Genomic DNA, 27,085 nt, shown 5'->3' with positions numbered 1-27,085 from the left:
GTATTCCTCTTAAAGGACTTTAGAGAAAGACATCATCACTGCATCCTTTCTAAGCTCATTTCTAGTGAAATTCATATGCAGTTCTTGGCCTCCTGGCATGCTTTATTTTGTTCAAGGTAGATATGTTTCAGTATAAATGCATGGAAATTTAGTCCTGTAAATCAGGAAGGTTTATTGAACATTTGTGCCCAAGTGTACTGAATTATTTGAGATATAAAAACTAATTCTAAAATCCAGTTCCTGTCCTCAGGGAGCTTATTACCTACACGGATCATGATTGGAGAATTCACATTAACAGATAAATAAATAAGTAACAGCTTCTGTGGGTTAGAAAACAGACCACAATGAACTGGAGTTTGCAAGGAAGGATTCATGAAAGGGAAACATCCTATAAAAGCCTTAAAAGGTGAATAGGATTTGGGTTGCTGAATGTTAATACTCGGGCCAAGCTAACAACCATATTAAACACACACACACACACACACACACACACACACACACAGTATCTCAATAGCTTAACAAAAATGGTAACTTATTTCATTCTTACATCACAATTTAATATGGGTTGCCTGGGGAGTGGAAGAATCTCTGCTCCAAGCAGTGATTCAAGGAACCAGCCTTCTTCCATCTAGTGATTCCTCAATGCCTTAGGCCTTGGAGTCCTCTACTGGATGGTCTGCATGCAGCCAGCCTACAGTGGAAGGTAGTAATCCATAGAGAAACTCAGTAGATAGTTCGTTAAGGATCAGGCCTAGAAGTCGCATACATTACTTCTGCCCACACCTAACTGGAAAGGAGGCTGAGAAACGTAATCTAACTCTGTTCTCAGAAAGAAAGAGAAACGGGATGACATGAACACATAGCATTGTCTCTGTCATACTGAAAATGAAACGACCTTATTAATTTTAATTGATACATATATATATATATTTGGGAGCTATGTGTGATAATTTCATACATTTGTATAATTTGTAAAGATCAAATCAGTATAATTAGGATATTCATCACCTTAAATAGTTGTCTTTTCTTTATGCTAGAAACATTCAAATTATTCTCTTCTAGTTATTTTGAAATATACAATAGATTATTGTAACCTATATCACTCTACTGATTTATCAAACACTAGTTCTTATTTCTTCTATCATAGTGCATATTTATACCCATTAATCAACCTCTCTTCATCCTCCCCTACCCTTCCCAGCCTCTGGTAACCACTAATCTACTCTCTTTTATAGCTCCCACATATCAGTGAGAACATGTGATATTTGTGTTTCTGTGCTTGACTTATTTCACTCAACATAATGACCTCTAGTTCCATCCATGTTGCTGCAAATGATAAAATTTCCTTCTTTTTATGGCTGAATAATATCCTATTGTGTATATGTGCCACATTTTCTTTATCCATTCATCTATTGATGGGTACTTAGTTGATTCCATATTTTGGCTGTTGTGAATAGTGCTGCAATAAACACGGGAGTGCAGATATCCCTTTGATATACTGATTTCCGTTATTATCTATATATACCCAGTAGTAGTAGTGGAATTGCTAGATCATATGATAGTTCTATTTTTAGTTTTTTGAGGGACCTTCATTCCATTTTTTATAGTGGCTATCCTAATTTACATTTCCACCAACAATATATGAGGATTCCCCTTTCTCCACATCCTCACCAGCATTCATTATTCCCTATCTTTTTTAATAAAAGCTATTTTGACCTAGGTGAGTTGATATCCCACTGCGTGGGGTCTCCTTTTTAGGTGGTAATTCTATGATAATAGTAAAGTTACTGAACTCCCCACCACATGGAAGCTCTTGAGTACTTTCTTGAAACTCATCAGCTCTGTGAAGATGAGGCCACAGAATACCTTTGAAGAATAATTCTGAAGAAGTCTAAGAGATCTATAGGAATACAAGAATTCTTAACAATTTTTGGGACGGGTCAGAGATCCTTTTGACAATCTAACAAAGCCAATGGGCTCTCTCCCCATGATAATACTCATACACAAAACATTTTGTGGATAATTTCATGGAGTTTCTGAACCTTCTTAAGCCAGTCTGTACCCCATCCCTGTGGTAAAGCAATTGATAACCTCATTTAAGCTACATGGCATAGTGGTTAAGAAAATGGGCATTAAACTCAGACAAACTTGTGTTAAACTAGCATTTTCTTTTTTTTTTTTTTTCAACTTCTACTTTAAGTTCAGGGGTACATGTGCAGGTTTATTACGTAGGTAAACATATGTCATAGGGGTTTGTTATGCAGATTATTTCATCACCCAGGTATTAAGCTTAGTATCCATTAGTTATTTTTTCTGATCCTCTCCCTCCTCCCACCCTCCACTATCCGATAGGCCCCAGTGTGTGTTGTTCCCCTCTATGTGTCTATGTGTTCCCATCATTTAGATCCTACTTATAAGTGAGAACATGTGGTATTTGGTTTTCTGTTCCTGTATTAGTTTGCTAAGGATAATGACCTCCAGCTCTATCCATGTCCCTACAGAGGACATGATCTCATTCCTTTTTATGGATTCATAGTATTCCATGGTGTATATGTACCACATTTTCTTTATACAGTCTATCAGTGATGGGCATTTAGGTTGATTCCATGTCTTTGCTACTGTGAACAGTGCTGCAATGAACATACACGTGCATGTGTCTTTATAATAGAATGATTTATATTCCTTTGAGTATATACCCAGTAAGGGGACTGCTGGGTCCAATGGTATTTCTGTCTTTAGGTCTTTAAGGAATCACCACACTGTCTTCCACAATGGTTGAACTAATTTACACTCCTGCCAACAGTGTATAAGCGTTCCTTTTACTCCACAACCTTGCCAGCATCTGTTATTTTTTGACTTTTAATAATAGCCAATCTGACTTGTGTGAAATGGTATCTCATTGTGGTTTTGATTTGCATTTCTCTAATGATGAGTAATGTTGAGCTTTTTTTCATATGCTTGTTGGCCACATGTATATCTTCTTTTGAGAAGTGTTTGTTCATGTCCTTTGCCCACTTATTAATGGGGTTGTTTGTTTTATTTTTTCTTGTAAATTTGTTTAAGTTCCTTATAGATGCTGGGTATTAGACCTTTGTCAGATTCATACTTTGCAAAAATTTTCTCCCATTCTGTAGGTTGCCTGTGTACTCTGTTGATAATTTCTTTTGCTGTACAGAAGTTCATTTGTCAATTTTTGCTTTTGTTGCAATTGCTTTCGGTGTCTTCATTATGAAATCTTTGCCCATGCCTATGTCTGGAACGGTATTGCCTAGGTTTTCTTCCAGGGTTTTTATAGTTTTGGGTTTTACTTTTAAATCTTTAATCCATCTTGAGTTAATTTTTGTATATGGTATAACAAAGGGGTCCAGTTCCAGTCTTCTGCATATGGCTAGCCAGTTATTGTAGCACCATTTACTGAATAGGGAGTCCTTTCCCCATTGCTTTAAACTAGCACTTTCTAGGTATGTAACCTAGAGTTAGTCACTCTACCTCTCTGCACTTCCATTTCCTCATCTAAAAAATTACATTAGTACCTACTCCACAAGGCTGTTGTGAGGATTGAATGAGAAAATCTATGTAAGGAATCCAGCCCAGTACCTGGAATATCATAGTGTTCTCGGCAAATGGAAATGATTATTGTTTAGTAATATTAGTCATCTTTCATAGATTTTCAGTGGTGTTTACCTGGATTTCATACATACTAGGCTCATCTAGAATTCAACATGGTTCTTCAGATTTCAGCTTACCTATCACTTAAGTCTGAGAAATCACTTGTGACTTTCATTTCCCCAGCCCATCCCCCAAGGATGCTCCCATGGCACCTTGGACTTGCCCCAAACTAGTGCTTATCTAATGGCATTGCAATTGCCTGGTTATTTCTCTGTCTCCCTCTACCAGTTTCCAGGCTTTCTAAGAGCAATGCCATGTCTGTTTTATAGTCTCCTGTACTCTCATTGCCTAGGACAGTGCCTCACACATAGAAGGTGCAGAATAAATCTTGAATAAGTTAATGAGTAAACAGAAAAACATTTTTCTCAGTAAGCTTTAAGAAAAATAGTGGTTGGTGGATTTAAAAGGGCTGTCCATTCACTTTGCCTTATGGCAAAGCTGAAGTCTAAAGTTTTGACAGGATCACAAGGAGCTGAAGACAAGACAAATGCTAAACACTGGTGTCGTCTGTCTTTCTCTCAATCAGAATTCTTGGTTAACTAGCCCACAAATTTATTGTTCTTTATAATGACTATGAAGCCCTTTGAAGTGCCTTTTGAGTAATCAAAAATAAGACATTCCAGTCAGTAGAATATTAGTTTGAAAGCTTATCATTTTTAATTTGTGTTTATGTTCTTTGGAAATTGACCTTTACTATGTAGAACATACTGGAACATTTTATTAAACAAAATATCTGATTAAATAACTCACTATTCACTAGTCATATAATATTACAGTGAGTTTATTAGTGTCTCCTTACTGGAGAAATCCTGATGCCATTGTTAACCACACAGTGAAATCATCTCAGCTTGTCATTAAGCTCTGCCTCCTTCCAACCTCTAGTGACACACAGAAATCTGTAAACCCTCCAAGTTCTAGAAGCTCCATTTAGTGGCTACATAGTGAGATAACTTAACAGGCTTATTATGCATAAGTAACTTGGGCCTTTCTGATCCCAGAGGGTAATTAAGTGGACAGTAGTCAGATGGGTTGAAGAATGGACTTTTCTGCCTAGTAGAGTTTCCATATATACCACACATATAGTACCAATTTTCAGAGAATTGGAATGCACATGAACAAAGAAAAATTCTCTTTGACTAAAAGAACATTTTTGAATCAGTTACACAATTCAGCACTCTCAGTATTGGAGATTGAGCTGACACCATATTAGGCTTAGGAATTTCCCTGGAAGTTGATTTAACCATTTATCTTTGTCTGATAAAATTAAACAGCAGATTGTGGCAGAAAAACATCCAGTATTTCAGTTTTCTTGTTGCTAGGGCTATAGATGAAGAGAATGTTATGACTGCTTTCCAAAGCTTATATTCTGAAAGATGTTTCATTTTTTATATAGAAATAATAAAAATGTAGGTGGCCTCAACAGCTGTAATTTAAAAAAATTAAGTACAGAGATGCCTTCTGCCAACATTTGAAATTGGCATTCTACACAGCCAAAAACTCAAATCTTCACTGTTATCTAATTTGGGATTTAGCTACTATTTCCAGGCTATTAAGCACCACATCTGGACTCTCAGTGATTACATCAGGATGCCCCTGTTCCTTCAGTATTGATCAGTAGCATCTTTTCCCTCACAGGTGATAAATCTATAAGTAACTATCCAGGCTGCCCCAGCTTTAGGCAATTGTCTTCTTAAGAATTATAGTATTTATTCATTGGAGGATAATAAGACAAGGGAAGAAGTCAAATAATTTTGCCTATAATTTGCAGCTGTTTCATACAGAGCACTGCTTCACAGAGAAAAGAGCCTGCAGTTCAGATATTATATAATATCCCCTACTTTGCATGGGATGTTGTGAATAATTTTTTTACAAGATGCACTTTATTTATGAGCAGGTCTCTCCATAGAAAGAGCTTGTTAGGGCTTAATGCTGATGAATGGAGACAGCACCATTCACACTTCCAGGTTATGGTCTGTCAGTGCTTTCATTATATGCACTAATTTACAAGGATTTATTTATTTTCTCCCAAATGTAAAAATGTGCTCCAAGCTAAACATGCTGTCTGGGCATCTGAGGCCAATGTTTTCCTTGGTGCAGGGGGATTTTTAAATTCAAAGTTAAATTGAGGGGACTCAAGCTATTGTGTGTTTTCTTCCCACTTCCACCTCCACCTGCCTTGCATCACGGCCTAACCTTGCGGTAATATCAGAGATCTCTGTATTTTTACTTGCTTTGAAAACGAAAATGAATTCTGGTTCAAAATTTTTAAACCTGGAAGTGGTTTTCTTAGTACGGTTTAAATCTTTAAATCTTTTCTCATCCAGAGACTGTACCTTTGATTGTTTAAGTGCTAATGAAAATGCTGTCAGTGAGCACATCAATGAACATGACCGTTGGAACAAATTATGCCCACAACATTGGTTACCAAGTTTTGGAGATCTGGGCACAACAATATCAAAATTGGAAAGTAAATTGAATCTGCAGATCTTGCTAGCCCCAGATGGCTTTATGTGATCTGAAATCACTCACATGCCCATCTCCAAAGAATAAAGCTTAAAATATATACTGGGAATGTGTCACCTCCTTTCACTCATTCTGACAAGCAGTAATATATCTACAGCATCATCACTATCCCTGGGTTATAACAATAAGCATTATGGGAGGGGAAACCTCCCCAAATAGTGGACAAATATTATTCTCTTTTTCATGCCTGGGGTTTCCAATTTGATTTTTACCCTCAGTGAAAATTAAATACCCCTTAAGCTTCACCAGCAAAGAGGTTGCAAAATTGTTGTTTGGGGAATTTATGTGTTGGTTGGTTGATTGGTTGGTAAGGGAAGGCAAATGAGAGGAAAATATGTACATATAAAATATGCTCGGTACATTTATGAAGCACCTATCACATAGTTTCCTCAAAGCCTTTTCTACTATTTCTTTTTCAACTCCAAACATAAGTGTAACCCAATCAAAGTTAATTAAAGCTTCTCAAGGAAAAAGAAGTATGTTTGGAATTTGGACCATGATAAAAGAAGTTGCTACACAAATATATGAAAGGAAAATATTCTACAAACTGTCAGCAGAATAAGCCCTGAAGGCAAATAGTGAGTATTTAATAAGCCCAGACTTATTTCAAAGGGCACTCGTCTGTGGAACTCAGCTGACATGAACGGAGACAAAGAAGTTCACAGTGTTTAGATCTTCACAAAAAGTAAAAGTAAGAAAACTATGTAAAGTCCCAGATTATCCTCCCTGGATCAGCCTAAACTTTGCACTCTGATGGGATGAGAAGTGTGGTAGTCAAGGAAAAGGATTGTCCTCCCTGATATCAGCAAAGAGATGTAAAGACCTTCCCATGTATACTAGTTAAGAATACATTTATTTCTCTGTAACTTTTGTGAACCTGCTCAAATTTTTAGAGGATCAGATCCTCTAAGTTTACTACCTCCTCATAAGAGCAACACTTCATTTTATTTTTAATATCCTTAATTTACTAAAGTTCCAGAGTATTCCTCTTAGTCTTAGTTTCAGTGTAACCAGATTCTTTATCCTTATACCCTCACAGAGCCTAGCATGGTGACATTCACTATGATTTAGTAATCATAGTGTTTAGTAAATGATTCATGATTTCGTACATGTCGAGCACATCTCCTTTCAGTCTTTCCGTCTCCAGACTTGAGTCTTGAGTCTTGATCTTTCAGTCTATCCCCTTATGACAGCCAAATTTGAAATTTTATACTCAGCGATATTTAATATAGTGGTCATAGAAGGTGGTTCTAAATAATAGGTCTGCCGCAAACCACACCAAATTTTAAGCAATCAAGAAATTGATGTTGCAAAACACAAAAATAACAGGCAGAAGTTCCCCCTTGGTTCATCCTCATCCAAAATGTTCTGGAGATTAAATAATTGTTCATATGCCATCATCATTTAACTTGCCTCAGTCTTAAAAGTCTTTTTATAAACCACCTTAAGGGTCCTTATACCTCTAAAAATTATAAAGGGATTTATGGACATGGAATTCCCTTGTTTGGACATGCTGGTTTCCTTGGAGAACTCACCAAAACATAGATGACTTTAGAAGTATTCAGGGGACATTAAAATGAATTTGTAACTTGTATAGATGTTAAGGATTAACCAAACATCAGGATTAATCAAAGTATACCATAAAGCCAAGTCTTAATATTAACTTCCTGCCAATGAATTAGTTCATCTAAAAGCAGTTTATTAAGTTGAGTTTATAAAATGACTCTAGATGAGTTCACATTTTGCCAGAAAATTCATGTGTGTGTGTGTTTGTGTGTTGTGTTGTGCCAAAAGGACATGCTTGTTAGCACAGAAATTCTGACTTTAACATCCATTCAGTGAGTTTCACCAGACCTAAATAAAGGGAAGTGGGGAAAAGACTAAATTGTAGACTAGTTTGAAAAATGTCATGTGGTTATTTTCAAGAGCACTGTCAAAAGCACCAAGGGAAATAGGAGTAGAGCCATATGTTCTTAAAGTGTATCTGATACTTTTTATATGTATTATTTCATATGATATAACAACCTAGGGCCAGGCCCGATATCTCACGCCTGTAATCCCACCACTTTGGGAGGCCGAGGCAGGTGGATCACCTGAGGTCAGTTCGAGACCAGCCTGGCCAACATGGTGAAACCCTGTCTCTACTAAAAATACAAAAAATTAGCCAGGCATGCTGGCAGGCTCCTATAATCCTAGCTATTTGGGAGGCTGAAGCAGGATAATCACTTGAACCCAGGAGGCGGAGGTTGCAGTGAGCCAAGATTGCAGCATTGTGCCCAGCCTGGACAACAAGAGCAAAACTCCCTCAAAAAAAAAACAAAAACAAAAACAAAAACAAAAAAAACCTAGATATAGAGTAACCAGCTCATCCTGGTTTGTCAAGGATGGTCCTAGTTTTAAAACTGAGCTCTGCCTCAGTTACAGCCAAACCAGAGCAGTAGATCACTTGAGCTAAGTAAGGCAGACGATCCTGTCCCTATGTTACCAAAGAGGAGTCTGAAATTTGCAAATGAATGACTCAATCAGAGTCACACATTAGTTGTAAGTGGGGTATTCAGTATTAGAACCCAAGCCTTCTAACTGCTATTATAATAAAAATTTTAAGAAACCAGGCTGTAATTAACACTGTGTGTAAAAACTGCTGTGAAAATTTTATCGGCTTTTATCTTTTCTAGAAACTTAGCCATTCCCTTTGTGATACTATAATTTTGCTCGCCAACTCCCCTTTTAATAGATAATATGGAGAAAAAAACTCAGCCCGGTTTATCAAAGTTATTACAAACTCCCTTTTAACAAAGTCTGATTTGATGAAAATAATTATAATGCTTTTCAAGTCAGTTATTTCCTAATGCAATCATGAAAATAAGCAGCAGCCTGTGTATTAGCACCCTAAAAAAATGTAATATACATGATCTCCCCGTCTTTTCCCATTTATCTTAAAGATGATTTTTTATTGTTTGTGGGGGCAAGCAAGTATCAAGGGGGTGGAAATGTAAAACTGGACAAAACAAAATTATTAGACCTGGCTTTATCTCCGCATGTGACTTTTTGTCATTTCTTCTCAATACACAAAGAAGTGAATGTATGCCCCAACAAACCTCTCCCATTACTGTCCTGTCTGTGCTGAGCAAAATTGAATCTATATGTCTTTAAAATGCCTTTCCATTGCTATGGCTTTTTTCAAAATACAGAGCTTAGTGCAAATGTGGTTCACTAGACTACTAATGCTCATTTGCTCTTTCCCAACAGGCATCACAGTTGATAGGCATGGATTTATTTACTTTGTGGATGGGACTATGATTCGCAAAATTGATGAGAATGCTGTGATCACAACTGTAATCGGCTCAAATGGTCTGACTTCCACACAACCACTGAGCTGTGACTCAGGAATGGACATCACTCAGGTAGGCATCACTGGTTTTCAAGTATTATTGTCATTTGGCATCATGGAAATGGATAACAATTTTCTCATGTAGAAATTAGGTAGAATGGAAGCCTGGTATATCTGTTATAACACCAGATAGCAGAAGTTTCTCTTTATATAAGTTACTTTTTTCCTCGTTAGAAAGGCTTAGTTGGGAGAAAATGGTAAGTGAGGACGGAAGTAATGTCAGGTAGAATATTGACATACAATTAAGTAAAGTCTCTCAAGCTTGAATTAATCAGAGGGTAAGGCCAATCTCGTTTATTGAATATTTCCAAGATAAGTAATTCTATTTTTTTTTATTATACTTTAAGTTCTAGGGTACATGTGCACAATGTGCAGGTTTGTTACATATGTATACATGTGCCATGTTGGTGTGCTGCACCCATTAACTCGTCATTTACATTAGGTATATCTCCTAATGCTATCCCTCCCCCCTCCCCCCACCCCACAACAGGCCCCGGTGAGTGACGCCCCCCTTCCTGTGTGCAAGTGTTCTCATTGTTCAGTTCCCACCTATGAGTGAGAACATGCGATGTTTGGTTTTTTGTCCTTGCGATAGTTTGCTGAGAATGATGGTTTCCAGCTTCATCCATGTCCCTATAAAGGACATGAACTCATTTTTTATGGCTGCATAGTATTCCATGGTGTATATGTGCCACATTTTCTTAATCCAGTCTATCATTGTTGGATATTTGGGTTGGTTCCAAGTCTTTGCTATTGTGAATAGTCCCGCAATAAACATACATGTGCATGTGTCTTTATAGCAGCATGATTTATAATCTTTGGGTATATACCCAGTAATGGGATGGCTGGGTCAAATCGTATTTCTAGTTCTAGATCCCTGAGGAATCACCACACTGATTTCCACAATGGTTGAACCAGTTTACAGTCCCACCAACGGTGTAAAAGTGTTCCTATTTCTCCACATCCTCTCCAGCACCTGTTGTGTCCTGACTTTTTAATGATTGCCATTCTAACTGGTGTGAGATGGTATCTCATTGTGATTTTGATATGCATTTCTCTGATGGCCAGTGATGATGAGCATTTTTTCATGTGACTGTTGGCTGCATAAATGTCTTCTTTTGAGAAGTGTCTGTTCATATCCTTCACCCACTTGTTGATGGGTTGTTTGTTTTTTCTTGTAAATTTGTTTGAGTTCTTTGTAGATTCTGGATATTAGCCCTTTGTCAGATGAGTAGATTGCAAAAATTTTCTCCCATTTTGTAGGTTGCCTGTTCACTCTGATGGTAGTTTCTTTTGCTGTGCAGAAGCTCTTTAGTTTAATTAGATCCCATTTGTCAATTGTGGCTTTTGTTGCCATTGCTTTTTGTGTTTTAGACATGAAGTCCTTGCCCATGCCTATGTCCTGAATGGTATTGCCTAGGTTTTCTTGTAGGGTTTTTATGGATTTAGGTCTAACATTTAAGTCTTTAATCCATCTTGAATTAATTTTTGTATAAGGTGTAAGGAAGGGATCCAGTTTCAGCTTTCTGCATATGGCTAGCCAGTTTCCCCAGCACATTTGTTAAATAGGGAATCCTTTCCCCATTTCTTGTTTTTCTCAGGTTTGTCAAAGATCAGATAGCTGTAGATGTGTGGTATTATTTCTGAGGGCTCTGTTCTGTTCCATTGGTCTATATCTCTGTTTCGGTACCAGTACCATGCTGTTTTGGTTACTGAAGCCTTGTAGTATAGTTTGAAGTCAGGTAGCATGATGCCTCCAGCTTTGTTCTTTTGGCTTAGGATTGACTTGACAATGTGTGCTCTTTTTTGGTTCCACATGAACTTTAAAGTCGTTTTTTCCAATTCTGTGAAGAAAGTCAAATGAAACAGTGACTGAAATTTAGAAAAATAGTGACTACGAAGTCTCTTTAGACATCTTTTTTAATGAATATATGAGCATGTTGTTATTCACGTGTATATAAATAGCTATTTCTAGGGTGCTTGGAAGTTTTCTTAAGTAAAAGCAACATCCCCTCTGAGATCTATTTAACTGTTATTTAGGAAATCTGTGTTTTTTTGTTTTTTTTTTAGGCCAGTGAGGATAAAAGAAAATTCAGTGTAGCTCTCATCTGGGTCCAAAATTCTGATTTTACCACAATTCTACAAAATCAGTATTAGACATTTAAAGAGATTATAGAGCATACAGCATAGTCCCACCATTCAGTGTCTGACTTTTTTAGTCTGCAGAAACAAGAAATGAAGGAAATAGATTAGACAGTCCTCAAACCTTCCAGCTCTAACATTCCATAAATTTGTGACCCTAGTAAAGTAGATTATTAAATAATCTTTTCAAAAAAACTAAAGTGGATGTTGAGAGTTTTCAAATTGATTAGTGTATCACAGAGGATGGTCTTGTCTGCAAGTAATAAAATACTTGTCTAAAAGTTGCTTAAACAATAAGGTTTAATTATCTCACATAATGAGATGTCCAAAGATAGGCAAAGATGCCAGCAAATTTCCTTCTTGTGTCACACTGGCCAGAATTGAGTCACATGCCCATGCCTTCACCAGTCACTGGCAAAGGGGAAATGAGATTCCATAGTGAATTCAGACCCTCTAGAAGTGGGTCCCCTTCCCTAAGCACATTGCTACCTGATTCTTAAACCAAAATCAGAGTTCTGTTAGCAAGGAGTAAAGGGTTGCTACTGGGGAGGCAATGAGCAGTGTCCCCCACAGTTATGATATTCCTGTTGCTTCATTTGTCATACCACCTAAACCCTAGAAAAACAAGGTAAATGTATTAGTCCATTTTTACGCTGCTGATAAAGACATACGCAAGACTGTGCAATTTACAAAAGAAAGAGGCTTATTGGACTTACAGTTCTCCATGGTGGGAGAGGCCTCACAATCATGGTAGAAGGCAAGGAGGGGCAAGTCATGTCTTACATGGATGGCAGCAGCCAAACAGAGAGCTTGTGCAGGGAAACTCCCATTTTTAAAACCATCAGATCTCGTGAGACTCATGCACTATCACGAGAACAGCTCAGGAAAGACCCACCCCCATAATTCAATCACCTCCCACCAGGTTTCTCCCACGACCTGTGGGAATTGTAGGAGTTACAATTCAAGATGAGATTTGGGTGGGGACAGAGCAAAACCATATTAGTAAGTAAAAGGAACACACCCCTAAGAAACCTTGCTTTAGTCATTGACTCTAAGATCTCCTGCCACCTCCACCCACCTTGAGCATACAACTCTATAAAACACTAGCCTATTTTGAATTTCTTCTTCTCTATGTGCCCCTGCCCTGCCCCAGAAACTCAAGAAATGTTCATATATAGTCAACTACAAAAGTGAAATGGGGAGTTGGGCCTGGAAAACTGACAAAATGAACAAACCCTTTTTAATAGAGACTTGAATGGGTCAGGCTGTCAAGTCCTAGAATAGTCTAACTTTCCATGATTCAAAATGCTGCAGAAGGCAAGGAAAAGGAGCATTATTTATGGCAATAAAGAAGGGTGTGAATGTATGTGTATGGAGGAGGAGGGACAGAGAAGATGCACATGTGTGATTCACTTGTGGGATATTTTTAACTTAAAATAGGGCATTTAGTATTGCAATCAGTCAACTCTAAACAACTTTTCTGTTTCTGTGTAGAAAAGTTATGTTGAAAAGAGAATTATTTGTCTTAGTAGAGCAAACATATGATCATCATCACCATGAGAAGAGTTCTTTTTCACATGACACTTTCCAAACATAATTCCCACCATAAAATCTACCTCATCCTTTTCAGGTTGGGAAATACAATGCAGCCCACTGAAAAGAAGCCCTGGTAACCAGGAGACAGAAACTTTTCTCTATGGCATTTCATTCCAAGCCTCAGTTTCTCTGAAGTACCCTCTTTCCCCTTTCTTTACACAACTTTAGCTTTAGAGATACAGTAGATTTTTTTGGAGGCAGGGGAGGTTGTTTGGTATGAGAAGGGGATGGCAGAAGCCAGCAGGATTTACCAGGAAAGAAAGCAGGTTTTATGTCCAGATTATTTGGCCAGTAACTCTGCTGCTATCCACCATTTCCTGTTCTGTGCCTGAGACACACTAAAGAGTAAATCCAATTTGTCCACCCAGACTGGCTCAAAACAAGGAGACTGTATTGATTAGTGTCCAGATTATCACCCTCTACCTTTATTAAAGGCCTACTTCTCATGGCCCCATTCCCCCAGTCTGGAAGTACCTCTGCTGGTCCAAATCCCATTCTCCATCCTCCTCACACCTCACCTCTTCCATGGGAACCTTCCTTGATGGTTCTAGTCCTCACTGTTGCTTCAATCCCTTACTGGAATTTAGTATCACCATGCTTAAATGTAATTTGATCTTTGTTGGCAAACTGTGTATCCAACCCGTCTCCCACAGTAGACTGTGTGTTCCTGGAACATGCATAGGAAGGGCTCAGCAGGTACAGTTAACATCTATACCTGAACCAAAAGGACGCAATGGTAAAAAGAATATGAAAGAGTAGTGAGAGATGAAGCTAGAAAGGTAAGTGAGGGTGAAATGGTGAAGGGCCTTATAAGCATAATGAAGTTATACTGAACAATGAGGAGACAATAACAGCGTTAAGAAGGGAAATGCATTTTTAAAATAGTATTAAGCATGGAAATCAGTTTTCAGAGATCATTCTAGCTGTTGCATGGAGAACCAAGTGAAGCAAAATAACACTAGAGGCAGGGAGACCACTTAAGAGACAGTTGAAGAAATCCAGGTATGACAAGGACAAAACATATCAATATAGAAATGATCAGCCCCTTTCCAAGGGACTGCTATAAAAATTAAGCTGTTTTCCACTGCTTTTGGGATGTTCAGCTGATATTTCTTTGGGATACAACTCTGGATGAGACTTTCCATGACACTTCTCAGCTTTATGCAGGCTACATAGGCAAGCAATTTTAATGGCTGAACCTAAAATCTCATAGAAAGGTAGATAGATTCGTTAAACATTGGAGCTAATATCAAATAACTTGTTGACTGACAATTTCAGAATTGAGGGAACATGTGTATGGTAGTACCATTCACTGGTACAGGGAATACAAGAGTAAGAGAAGCAGGTTTGCTTGATGGTTGGATGATGGGTTCAGTTTGGGGTACATTGAGGTGCCTGTGTGGCATCCAGATAAAGATATGTGGCAGGAAATTGGATACAGGTTTAAAGCTTGAGGTCTAACTACAGATTAGAGTTGTGATTGCTATTAGTTTACACATGGCAATGGTAAATAGGGGAGTGGATGAGCTCTCTCACGGAGGGTACATAGCATAAAAAAGAGGAGAAGGCTTAAGACCAAACTCTATGGAACACCAGTATTCAAGAAAAAACTGAGGAATGAGAACGCACAAGGGAGGCTGGGAGAAGGAGACCTGGCAATTAGGCGGAAAACCATGAAGGTGTCAAAAAAGCCAAGAGACGCAAGTTTTTCAAGAGGAAGGGAATGGTCAGTATCAAATGCTGCTTAGGGATCATAAAAAATGAGGTGCTTTTTAAAGAAGCCATTAGATTTCACAGCATTAACGCCTCTGATAAGAGTACCTTTGATAGAGTGCTAATTAATGAGAGTCAGATACCAGCGGCAGAGTAGGAAGTGAGGAAATGGAGAAACAGAAAATAGATCACTTCTTTGAGATGTTTGGCTGGGAAGAAGAGGCTTTGGCATTGAAGCAAATCAGCTCCCAGGTGTGGGCAGATCAGCACCCAGGTGTGGCACAGGTGGACTAAAGCTGGAGAACACCGAATGAAATTGATGGGTCAGTTGATAGAGAGTTTACCAGGAGAAAGCCTGTGTGTGGCACAGCTTCCTAGATGCTCAGCCATTATGACCAGAGCTTCCCATCTGTTTAGACAACTGTGGCAGATTGGCAACCGATGTTTCCCATGACTGTACTTAAGAACATGGGCCATCTTCAGCTAGAGAGAAGAAAGCTGAGCAGGGAGCTTCATAACACCCACCAAGAGCAAAGCCCCAGTTGTTTATAGTAGTACTTACAGTGATCCAGCTGAGCTTACACAGTGCTGAGTTTCATATTTCAGTAAATCAAAATATATTGACGGGTGAGGGCACAGACAAATGTCTAAATGAGAGTGGATTGTTTCTGCTGACAGGAATGGACAGGAGAGAAAATAGAGGCCTATGCTGCAACATGAAGATTTGAATCAGACCTTAAGAAAAGCTTACTGTTTCTAACACTACATGGCAGCATCATATATTTTTAAAAATTTTTTGTGGAGTTCCCACCTTTTGAAACTTTTCAAGCAAATATTGGATAGCAATAATCTATGAATGCTTGACATATAGGCCTCTCTGGAGCCAGGAAAATGGACCAACTGTTTTCTCAAGTTTCCTTCCAACTCCACAAAGGTGTCTCCACAGAAATACAACCAAATTTCTAAAGTTTCTTGTTACCTTTCCAGCATTCCAACATTTCAAAACCAAAAGATCTCCAACAAAGAAAGGCCCATGTATACTAGCATAGTACCTATGGAGGTTAGAAAGTGATGTGAGAGAATGGTCCTCTTCATCTTACTTGCCTTCATCTTCTGTACTTTTCTGTGGCAAACCTAAGCCCAAAGAAGAATCAGTTCTCAGGGCTTGTCCTAATCTTTAGCAGATCATTAAGTCCTATAGTAAGTCGAAGAATAACTGCTACCACTTATAGAGAGCTCACTATGTACCAGGAACTATGCTAAGAATCTAATTTACACTATTCTATTTTATCTACACAATGCAACCACCCTTGAGAGGTAGATATTATTATCCCCATCTGCCAGAGGAGAAAACTGTTAGTCGGAAGGATTATATATTGTGCTATGACCATAGAGTTATTGAGTGATATAACTAAGATTTTGGCACAAGCTTTCTGAACCCAAGTGTGCATTTTTCCAACCTCTGGAGATGGCCAAATAGCATTGTATTTAGCTGAGTGACAAATGCCGCTTGGTTGAAGAATATGCTCTTTATTCACAGAATGTGTGTTTAGTGGCAGTTAGGAAAGAGTTTAATAAAATCTAATCGTCTCAAGAAATGAAATTTGCTTTGACAATAAAATCATCCATTTGTTCAAAATCAATATCATTTTTGATTTACTGAAATCTGAAACTGAACTCTCAGTATAAACTCTGAAGCATAACTGCCCTTTGTAAGCACTGCTATAAGCAACCAGGCCTTTCACTTCAGGAGATGAGTTGATTATCAAGACACTGGGTGCTTTATTTCTGTTGCTGCTTTTGAATCATCCTGCTCTGGTAACTCACTTCCATCTGATGCCTGACTAGAATGGAATTGGGAGTTAGAGCAAGTTTCTTGATGGGATAGCAAGTTACTCCTTGGAGCCAGCCCAATGCTTTTCCCAAAGTCAGCCCAATAGGAGATACACAAGCAAGATGGACCTTTTGCATGCATAGGAAATCCTGTTGACCTACTGCCCATAAGGTACACACTTTGAGGTGTTTGTCTAGAGCATCCAGATACACAGCCAGGGCTTCATAAGTGCTTATTGGATGATTTGTGTGTTTCCCACTGGTTTCCAACAGCACCCATTTGTCAGATGGGTCTAACAGGGGTAGGGGAAGCATCATCCATAGTTGCGCAGGAAGGAAGGTAACATTCTTTGGAGGAGCAAACTTTGTCCTCATATGTTACATCTATTGAACTAGTCCACTAGGAATCTTACTCTTCTCAGTTATTTGATGCTTGACTCCTCTCCAGAATATTCTGACCATGTAGTAACAATCCAACCTATTTTCAAATGCTTCCTGTGTTAGGGAATTTACTACCTCCCCCAGGCAGCACATTCCATCTTTGAATACCTCTGACTGATGACAAGCTCTTTTTGGATCCCTTTAACTTTTTGTCTTCCTTTAACTTCCACCATCCAGTCTTACTGCAACTGTTCAGGCTTTCTTGAATTATAAATTTAATCTGTATTCTATGAGATCAATCTACTAGTGAATCAAGCACAATACTGTGTACGTTTATATATGTTATCTTATTTAATCCTCATGACAATCCTTCAAGATAGGTATTATGTTCCCCTGTTTTTAATACATATGAAAAACAAGATTCAGAGGAATTGAGTAACTTGGTCAAGGCCAGACAACCAATAAGTGGCTGAGTTGGAATTTGAACCTGGTCAACCTGATGCCAAAGCCCACATTATTTTCACCAAATTACATTAAACTGCCTCCTCCACGTGACAGCCCTCTTAGTACAAGAAAACAACTCTTTCATGCCTCTTAAGTCACATTCCCACTTCATTTAACTATACTTCATTTTACATGGTTTTGAGTTCCTTCACCATTCTTCCAGAATGGAAGCCACCATGGCTTCCAGAATGAATAAAATAATCCAGATGTGCTCTGAGTACTCAGGTAGAATGGGAACTGTCACAACTCCCTTTCTATATTGTTTCTTTTCCTTTTGCCCATTGATTGTTTAAAAAAAAAAAACTTTAGCCACAGAACATCTACTTCAAACAAATCAGTCTCAATTTATAAAATAGATGCAAACAGCAGATTCAAACAAGAGGTGGTGTCCCAGAACCTTCTTTATTCAAGCTTACTTCTGTGCAATCGTAGCTTGCATGGTGACCTCAAAGGCACTTTTGCAAAATGCTAAAGAAATAAAGGGCACAGATTAGAGAACCACAGCTAAAGTTGACCGGGATTTTTTCACAGCTGTATCACACATTTGACATATGATGTGATGTAATTACAGAAAACTAAAAATTCACGTGTCTCTCATTCCCATCTCCTCATCTTATACTTGCACCATTAGTGATTTACAACATACTGCTGGGTCCTGCCTTAGTCTCTATTCAATTCCATGTTGTTTGAGTTAGTCCAATTCTTTATACTCTTCTGCTATCATCTAATATTTTCACTATCCTTCCCAGCCTTGTGTCGCCTATGTATTTGATGAATGCTTTCTATGCCTTCATCCATTATAAAATTGATGGATAGGTAGGTGCAATTGTGGCACCAATAGACTAGTTATCTGTTAGATTATGAACCCATGTGTTTGAACTCTCACCTACACATTGTGATTCTTCATAATACATTGGGAAATCAATATAATGGCCTATGACCAGCTTTTTAAAAAGGTGAAACACAATTTTAAAAATCAAGGTGTATCATGTGTAATGAGGGTGAGTAGTGTTTCATAATATTTTTATTTCGACAGGATAATGGTGTAAAATACAGTTTTTAGTGAGTGTCACAGTCAAAACAAGTTTGAAAGCCACTCTCTTCACTGATATTTCCCCCAACTTATCTGTAAAGGTATCATGAGAAACCTTACCAGGTTGGTAACTCTGTTTAAAAGGAAATAAGAACCACTTGAAAAAATTTGTTTCTAGTCACAGTGTCTGTAAACATCATTTCCTCATCTAAGAGCTAAAAAAACAACTGTTTCATAATACAATTGAAGATCTTTTCCAAATCAACATAAAGCTCCCTCCATGCAGGTTGTGGGGCACATTTCTGATTCTTCTTGAAGTCAGAACTATATTTAACCATCTCTAATCTTCTGGTGCCCACTATTTCTCAATAATTACACAAAAAAGTTCTAAACCCCATTTGCATGTTCTCTATAAGGAGTGATTCTTCCTAGCTAGAAAACTTGAACTCAGTTAAAGAATTTAGATGCTCTTTTACAATCCCTTCATCCATTTTTGGCTTTGGTAACTCTGAATCAATATTCTCTGTCGTCATTCTCCTTAACAGAGAAAACAAAACCTTCCCCTCTCTCTCATCCATCAGTACTATACCACCTGCCCCAAGCAGCAGACCTCTGCCTTCCTTGGTTGTCTTCTGCTCTCGACATAACTGAAAAAACAACTTTCTCTTGTCCTTAGATTTTTCTGCAAGCTTCAGATAAAATAACACAGCTCTGTAGAAGGGGTAATATGCAGTCTCCTCTTCAAAATCTACATGGCAATTTAATTTTATACAAGTGGGTTCAGCATTTTCTGTTGTTTTAAATACACACACACACACACACACACACACACACACACACACACACACACACACACACACACACACACACACACACATAGTCGTCCAGGCATGAAAAGTTACAGCAATCTGGGTGGAAAAAAAAGAAAAAAAAACAGTAGTTTTAAAGCAGAAGAGGCATGGTGGCTTATGCCTGTAATCCCAACACTTTCAGAGGCTGAGGTGGGCAGATCACTTGAGCCTCAGGAGTTCAAGACCAGCCTGGGCAACAGGACGAAACCCCCGTCTCTACAAAAAATACAAACATTAGTCGGGCATGGTGGTGCATGCCTGTAGTCCCAGCTACACGGGAGGCTAAGGTGGGAGGATCACCTTAACCCAGGGGACAAGGCTGCAGTGGGCTGTGATTGTGCCACTGCACTCCAGCCTGGATGACAGAGTGAAACAATGTCTCAAAAAAAATTTTCTTTAACAGAAAAGGCACCTTCTTTTCCCCTTCTTAAACTCTTGGCTAACATCTGTCATTGTCTTTCCCTCTCTCCCTTGCCAACCCTTTCATGTCTACAGAATGTCCTTCGTCATCCTGAGTGATACTGATACAGATGATATTGAAACTCAACTTCTTCATGGATTACTTGCTTTTCTTTGTGCACTTCCATCACTCTCCCATGTGCACACTGAAAGAGAACAGAATTAGATCTTTCAAATGAAGGCCACTATAAGTGAAATTCCCTGCCGGGACAGACTTGTGAGTTTTGTGAAGCTCTGTAGGGAATCAAGAAAATCTGAATTATAATAAGTTTGCTTGAATAAAGGGATCTCCCAGGGGAAAAAGAAAAGAAAGTTTATTTTAAAAGTTCTTGCCACCAAAGATGAAAATCTCCCCACCTCCACCCCACCACACCCTCTCAATGTTTCCATGACTATGGAACTTATCTCACTGTCAAAGCAAAGAAAAGGTCTCTGGCCACACTCCAGATAATTCAGACACAAGGGCATGTGGTAGAAGGAAAGAGTGAGTTGCAGGTAAACAGCAAGACAGGGACGATGAAAGCTATATATCTGAAATATTTGAAAACACATTTCTCAAGGGCCAGTAATACCAGTGTGCAGTAGGCACAAATAGGTGGGAAAAAAAAGAGGTGAAGAAAGGATAAGAGAAGGTTAGAGAGTGGACAGAAGATCAAACAGCAAATTAATGAGGCCCAGGGAGTAGTAGAATGGAACCAAAAATGTCATTTGGTGGCCCTTATGCCAAACATTTACTCTATCCTAATTGGTCATGGTTAGTTTAACCAATTGAATCAACTATTTTCATAGTAACTATCAACTAATAGATTAGATGGCATTAAAAGCCATACCAACCAAACCTCCAGTGTATTTTCCCATTTTCTTTCACCGTTCTCATGCCTGGACCACAACAATAGAGCAGCAATTTTAACTGCTCAGCAATGGGCTATTGCAGGAGTCCAAACATAAGCATCCTAAATCAGCAATGTTTTGTTCTATTCATTTGAGCCACATGCACTCAGTCAAACTACGAGTCACAGCCAATTCCTCCCGCTGATCCAAAGGCTTATATTATAAGTGCAGAAATGGGAGTGCTTGTTAGTTCCTACAAGGTAAAGAGGGAGCTCAATCTACATCAACCATAGCAGGAAGGCATTGTTAACTTAGCCACACTCTTCTCAAAGACCTCAATATGTCAATTACCTTAAATGTGAAAGTATTTAAATCAGAAAGTGATGACTACTGAATAAAAATGAGCAAACTTTCTACCAGACATGTTTATAAGCCTGGAACAATTATTCATATTTCTTCAGGAGTACAGAGGCATGTTTTACCAAAGTTCTCTGGACAATTGCCTAATTCACCTATTTTCCTTTGACTAAGAGTGTTCTAGTAGAAGGAGTATAGACAATCCTGGGTGTGAGTCCATATTCTGCCATTTATTTGCAGTGAGACCTCAGACAAGTTAATTAAGGTCTCCGAGCCTGAGTTTCTCCACCAATAAAAAGTGGGATAAAAACATGTAAGGTCTCCTAAGGAGGTCATGTCAGTTAAATGAGAAAACACATATGAAGGAAGTTTCTTTTTTGAAAGGCACTTGCAACTATAAATTGTTGGAGCTGATCAGAAGTGAAAAAAGAGACCACATGGCATTACATGTAACCTTGGCTTTTATGTGTACATTTGCCATGTCAGTTAGGTAGGCATGTGGAAGGAAAGTGGCACAAACTTCAGTCTACATAGCAATCAAATTATGCTGTCACAGAGCATGAGATGGCAGGAAGAGTTGTTTAGACTCTGATTTGACAACAGCACCAAAAGCCATTTAAAAAGGCTTTTTTCAGAGTCCCTAGTGGCTCTCCACATTATTACTCACCTGTAAATGAGAGATCCATTAGAGTTTATGGCTGAAAATTACATAATAATGCTAAATAAACACTATTTGTAGTTACCGGGTCTATATTTTAGAAAAATAACATTTCGTTCTGAACCATTTATTCTGCTCTCCTCTGAAAGATGGTAATACAGAAAAAAATGTTAAATCATTTTTTTCTATTTCTTGACCCAAATGAAGGTTCTGTATAATTTTGGATTCAGTACTAGATGTAAAAACTGACACTAGAATTTTGGAGCTGGTTAATTATTCCTCCTTATGAAGGCTAATTAAATAAATGACCCAATTGTTGATTAAGTGGCCTCTCTTTTTTAATGTGAAAGCACTTGGAAAAGTGTGAAGTGCTTTACAAATAAAAGAGATGATGTAAGATGTTAATTGGCATCTCCATGAAGTATTTTCTGTTGATTCATCATACACTTGCTAAAATGGGAGGACACAAGAACCAAGTCAGTCTGCAAGGTGGTTTTTCTGATTTTGAATATCTGTGGTTGTCAGTCTCTAATTTAAATGCATTTTTGCGTAATGTTATTTATTGCTTATGCAACCCAGACCTAGTCTCCTGGCTCTGTCAAATGCAGAAAAACAGCTTCTGGAACGGCAAAGGAGAGCCAAACCTTTCTCTAATCCTTTAATAGAGGATGCAAGAGACAAAATCAGGCCTTTAGGGTAGACTGTTCTTCATAATTATACCAATATATAAAGTCATTAAAGCTTAATGCTATGGGAATACAGACTGCCTGGGTTTAAACCCTAGATCCACCGCTTGCTAGGTGTGTGCCCCTGGGAAAAAATTCTGTATCTGTAAATGGGGGTGATAATGTTACTTTCCCCATAGGGAGGTTGTGAGAATTTAATGTGGTAATATGCATAAATCACTTAGCAAAGTGTTTGGCTCATAAGCGTTCAATAGATTATTATTTTATCACTATTATTATTACTATTACTAGTAATAGTAGTAGTAGTAGTATTTGACCTTCTGCTCACAAAAGAGAATTGAACTGATAGCTTACAAAACTAAAAGGGACCAAGAAGTTTAGAACTGATAGAGAAATTGTGTAATCTTCCTTTCTGTCCTTTTCACATAGGTGTACCTTTTACAGAGAGGCATATATCTGTCTGTAGGTGAGTGTGATGAGCTGTAGCAAACATGTTCCAGAGACTGGTCTTAACCTGCTGTGACCTTCCCAGAATGTTTTGTCTCCCTAGTGCTGATGTGAAGCTCTGTCTAGATCACTTAATGAATGTTCACTATAGTCATTGAATGGTGCCCCAAATACTTCATCTTCTTTCTACTTTCACATACTGTTGTGATGACTATGGAGCTGAGGCTGGAATGTAGTATGAGTTTTATACATCTGTGAATGTAAGATGTTAGATCCTCCTCTATCTCTTTGAAATCAAGAAGTAAAAAAGCAGCTCATTCAGTGGGTGGCCTGCAGCCATTCTAGATGGGTCAATTTCACACACACACAAAAATAAATATTAGAGTACATAAGAAAGAAGACAGAGTTTATCTAGGTCACTATGAAGAATATGACTTTCCCAAGACAAAACAAAAAGGCTCCCAGCTAAGTGGGAAGTCAAAAGGAAAGAAGCTGGTATATCATAAGAAGAAAGCAGCGTCCTAGGATTTTTGAAGCAAGTTTGGTCTATGAATTTTTTCATCTAACTAATGACTTCTGTTTTTATCAAGATATTCAAGTTTCCAACATATCTATCAGTTTTCTTAAGTCTATTATATATATAAAAAAAAACAAATTTAACAAAATGATAAACTGGGAGAAACAATGCAATGAGATTATCCGCAGAGTTCATTTAAATATTGTATCCTTTCTCCAAATTTATTTAAACCTTTTTTTAACTGTTTTTCAGGCCTGCATCTCTTAGGTAAAATCACAATATAATAACCTGTTATCAGAGATATTTCCATTGCTCCCTCCAAAGTGACAGCTCAGGTTGTTTATATAAGTAGAGAACAGCAGGCCAACATCCTCAGCTCCAGCATATCCAAATTCTGCTGAAATGTCTGCACACAAGCAAATAGCCAAAGTTGTCAGGGGCCTTAAAATAAAAGTCAAGTACCGTGCTCAATGCTATATCGAAAACATAATTTATCACATAAATAAAACTCCCTCAGCAGTGTCCTCTTTCCACACAAAGGACAATGGCACGTTAGCTCTTATTAAAACTATTAAGCACCAGAGGAAAAGCATCTTCAAAGTTCAGGGCAAGTCACAAGATGCAAGGCTTGCAAACCTGCTTTTGAACCACTCAGTCTTCCACACATTTTGCTCAGCAGGCGCCATGACCTGAGGTGAACCTGAAGCTCTCTAAGATACAGAAATATCTAAGATACTTCTGTATCTCTCTAAGATACAGAAGACCTATGATAGTGTATTGCTCTTCCTCTATCCTTGTATGTGGGTTGATGTTGTGAATACTAGTCAAGATTCAGTCAGAGGCCAGGCACAGTGGCTCAAGCCTGTAATCCCACCACTTTGGGAGGCCAAGGCAAGCAGATCACCTGATGCCAGGAGTTTGAGAAGTAAATTCAGTGGTTAGTGTCTTCAGGTTCTAGGGATAACATCCTGTGCTGGGTCCCAATGCAAGCCAGTTGGCCTAACTAAATTTCAGACTACACTGTACCTTTAAACCTACTCCGACTCTCTATTAATTATGAGAGGGGAAAGTGCACGAATCAGTGCCAACCCCTCTTTATCAAATGGAAATACAATTCAAAAAGAAAGTTATTTGGCTGTCAGCAAGAGTGCCATCTTTTCATGCAAAAGTTGGTGTGTTTGGAAAAGTAAACATGGGGACATATAAAATGTTACCAACAGGCTACACCCGTTGAAACGTGTTTATCTTGAGATACATAACAAAGAGCAGGGGTTCATTTGGTGCATCTGAAAACACACTTCCAACTCCAAATCAATGAGAAGAGGATTCTGAAGGAGTAATTGCAATGTCTGACAAGAAAACTAGCAAGAGTGAATACAAAAGAAATTTAATAGTAAATATCTAATGTATTACTGTTAACAATTGAGCACATAGGAAATGTTGTCACGGGGCAACTTCATGAACCATTTGGTACAGAATTGTGTCTCCGAATAACATATGGGAGAGTCACATGATCGACCATGAAATCATTCTCAAAAATTGCAAGAATGAGAAGTTTCTAGAGAATAATGACATAAACATGGCATTTCCAGAGTCAGAGAAGCTCTGGATAAAATCATTCACAACCAACTTTATAACATCCAAGCACAGTGGATTTCTGGACTTTCATAGCAAAGTCTCTGGGGCCAAAATAGTCCTTGCTGCTTTCAGTTCACCTTTACTAGTTTTCTGTTACCACTGACCTACAATAGTGTATTGCTGTTCCTCTATCCTTGTATGTGGGTTAATGTTGTGAATGTTAGTCAAGATGCAGTCAGAGGCCGGGCGCAGTGGCTCATGCCTGTAATCCCAGCACTTTGGGAGGCCAAGGCGGGCAGATCATTTGAGGTCAGGAGTTCAAGACCAACCTGACCAACATGGCAAAACCCCGTCTCTACAAAAAAAAAAAAAAAAAAAAAAAATTAGCCGAGCATGGTGGGTGCCTGTAATTCCAGCTACTTGGGAGGCTGAGGCACGAGAATTGCTTGAACCCAGGAGGCGTAGGTTGCAGTGAGCCGAAATCGCGCCACTGCACTCCAGCCTGGGGGATAGAGCAAGACTCAGTCTCAAAAAAAAAAAAAAGATGCAGTGAGAAAAACAGAAAGTACATTCGTTATTTTAACAGAGAGGATTTAATATAGAGAATGTGATGTACAGATGTTACAGGGTTGGAAAAAAACAAGAGATAGAGATAATATCTGTAGGAAGTGGCCACCATCTCTCCGACTGGGGAAACAAAGGGAAGCGGTTGGGGTTGTCAGAACCTAGAAAGTTGGAGAATTTGCTCCATGGGGGTAGGACCTAGTCCTCTGAGAAGAAGATGCCAGCTAGCCCCATCTCTACTAAAAATACAAAAAATTAGCTGGGCGAGGTGGCGGGCGCCTGTAGTCCCAGCTACTCAGGAGGCTGAGGCAGGAGAATGGCATGAACCTGGGAAGCGGAGCTTGCAGTGAGCTGGGATCATGCCACTGCACTCCAGCCTGGGCGACAGAGTGAGACTCCGACTCAAAAAAAAAAAAAAAAAAAAAAAAAGAAGATGCCAGCTGGTTGCTTCTGGTGCCTCTGAGGCAGCATAATGAGACTGATTCTCAGGGTAGGGAAAGGAGCTGGAAGTGCAGCCAGGTACTGCTTCCAGGATGAAGGGCTACTGTTGAGATGACACTGACAGGAACAGAAAGCAAGCAGGAAGGATCAAGTCCCTTCTCCCTCCTTTAGCTTCTCAGAATCTCTTTATTTTCCATATTGTCAGGACCTATCAGAAATCTAGCTGGCAAAAGAAAAATGTAGATTGCCGAGTCCCAACCCCAGCATCACAAAGCAGCATCTTTAAAGGGGTGAGTTGGGAGCTGTGAGACAATAGCTTAATAACTAGCACACTGTGCAATGAGGTGTTAGATTTTCATGTCATTGTTGCTGCTGGAGTCACTCAGATATGCTTACAGTTTAGATGAAACATTAATTAGAGTGGACTGTTTGTCACAGAGGATTTCATCATTACTGAATCTGTAAGAACCTGTTATTGGGAGACCTCAGCCAGATTTGCTGTTCGTGAGGGTGATTTTGCCTCCCCTTTTATTGAAGCTCAGATACTCACTATTCATCACCATTTTTTGCTTTTGTTCAGGCTTAAGTCTATAGCCCGCATGCTTCCTTAAATGATTCTGTACACATGGTAAGTGGTCAGGTGGCCAATCTCCAGAGTTCTAGAAGCATGAAGCTTGAGCTGGGCCATCTGTTGAGTGAGTGCAGTTTTGTATTACACACAGGGAAGTGGTGGGCAAAACCCGGAAGCACACTGGAGGCCTAATGAAAATACCACCAGTTAAATCTTCCCTCTAAATGTTCATTAGGCCATCTGCTCTTATTAGTGTCCCTATCATTTGGAAACATTACAGAGTTAAGATGAGAGACAATCTGTGGAATTCTAGTATAACTTGAAATGAACTTCTGAGTAG

The 27,085-nt window shown here is 38.7% G+C and overlaps 1 protein-coding gene across 5 annotated transcripts in view; it reads left to right on the top strand.

Annotated features, from left to right (window-relative positions):
* The window catches only part of TENM1 (teneurin transmembrane protein 1), an 831,890-nt gene that overhangs the window by 745,049 nt on the left and 59,756 nt on the right, over positions 1-27,085 (top strand). For all 5 annotated transcript variants that reach the window (XM_055376889.1, XM_055376891.1, XM_055376888.1 and 2 more), the window contains one exon: positions 9,442-9,596. In XM_055376889.1, coding sequence (XP_055232864.1) covers positions 9,442-9,596 — 155 coding nt within the window. The remainder of the gene's footprint in view (positions 1-9,441; positions 9,597-27,085) is intronic.

The sequence above is a fragment of the Gorilla gorilla genome, chromosome X (assembly GCF_029281585.2).
Source record: "Gorilla gorilla gorilla isolate KB3781 chromosome X, NHGRI_mGorGor1-v2.1_pri, whole genome shotgun sequence".
In the NCBI taxonomy this organism is placed as follows: Eukaryota; Metazoa; Chordata; class Mammalia; order Primates; family Hominidae; genus Gorilla; species Gorilla gorilla.
This window is presented reverse-complemented; position numbering and strand designations above follow the sequence as displayed.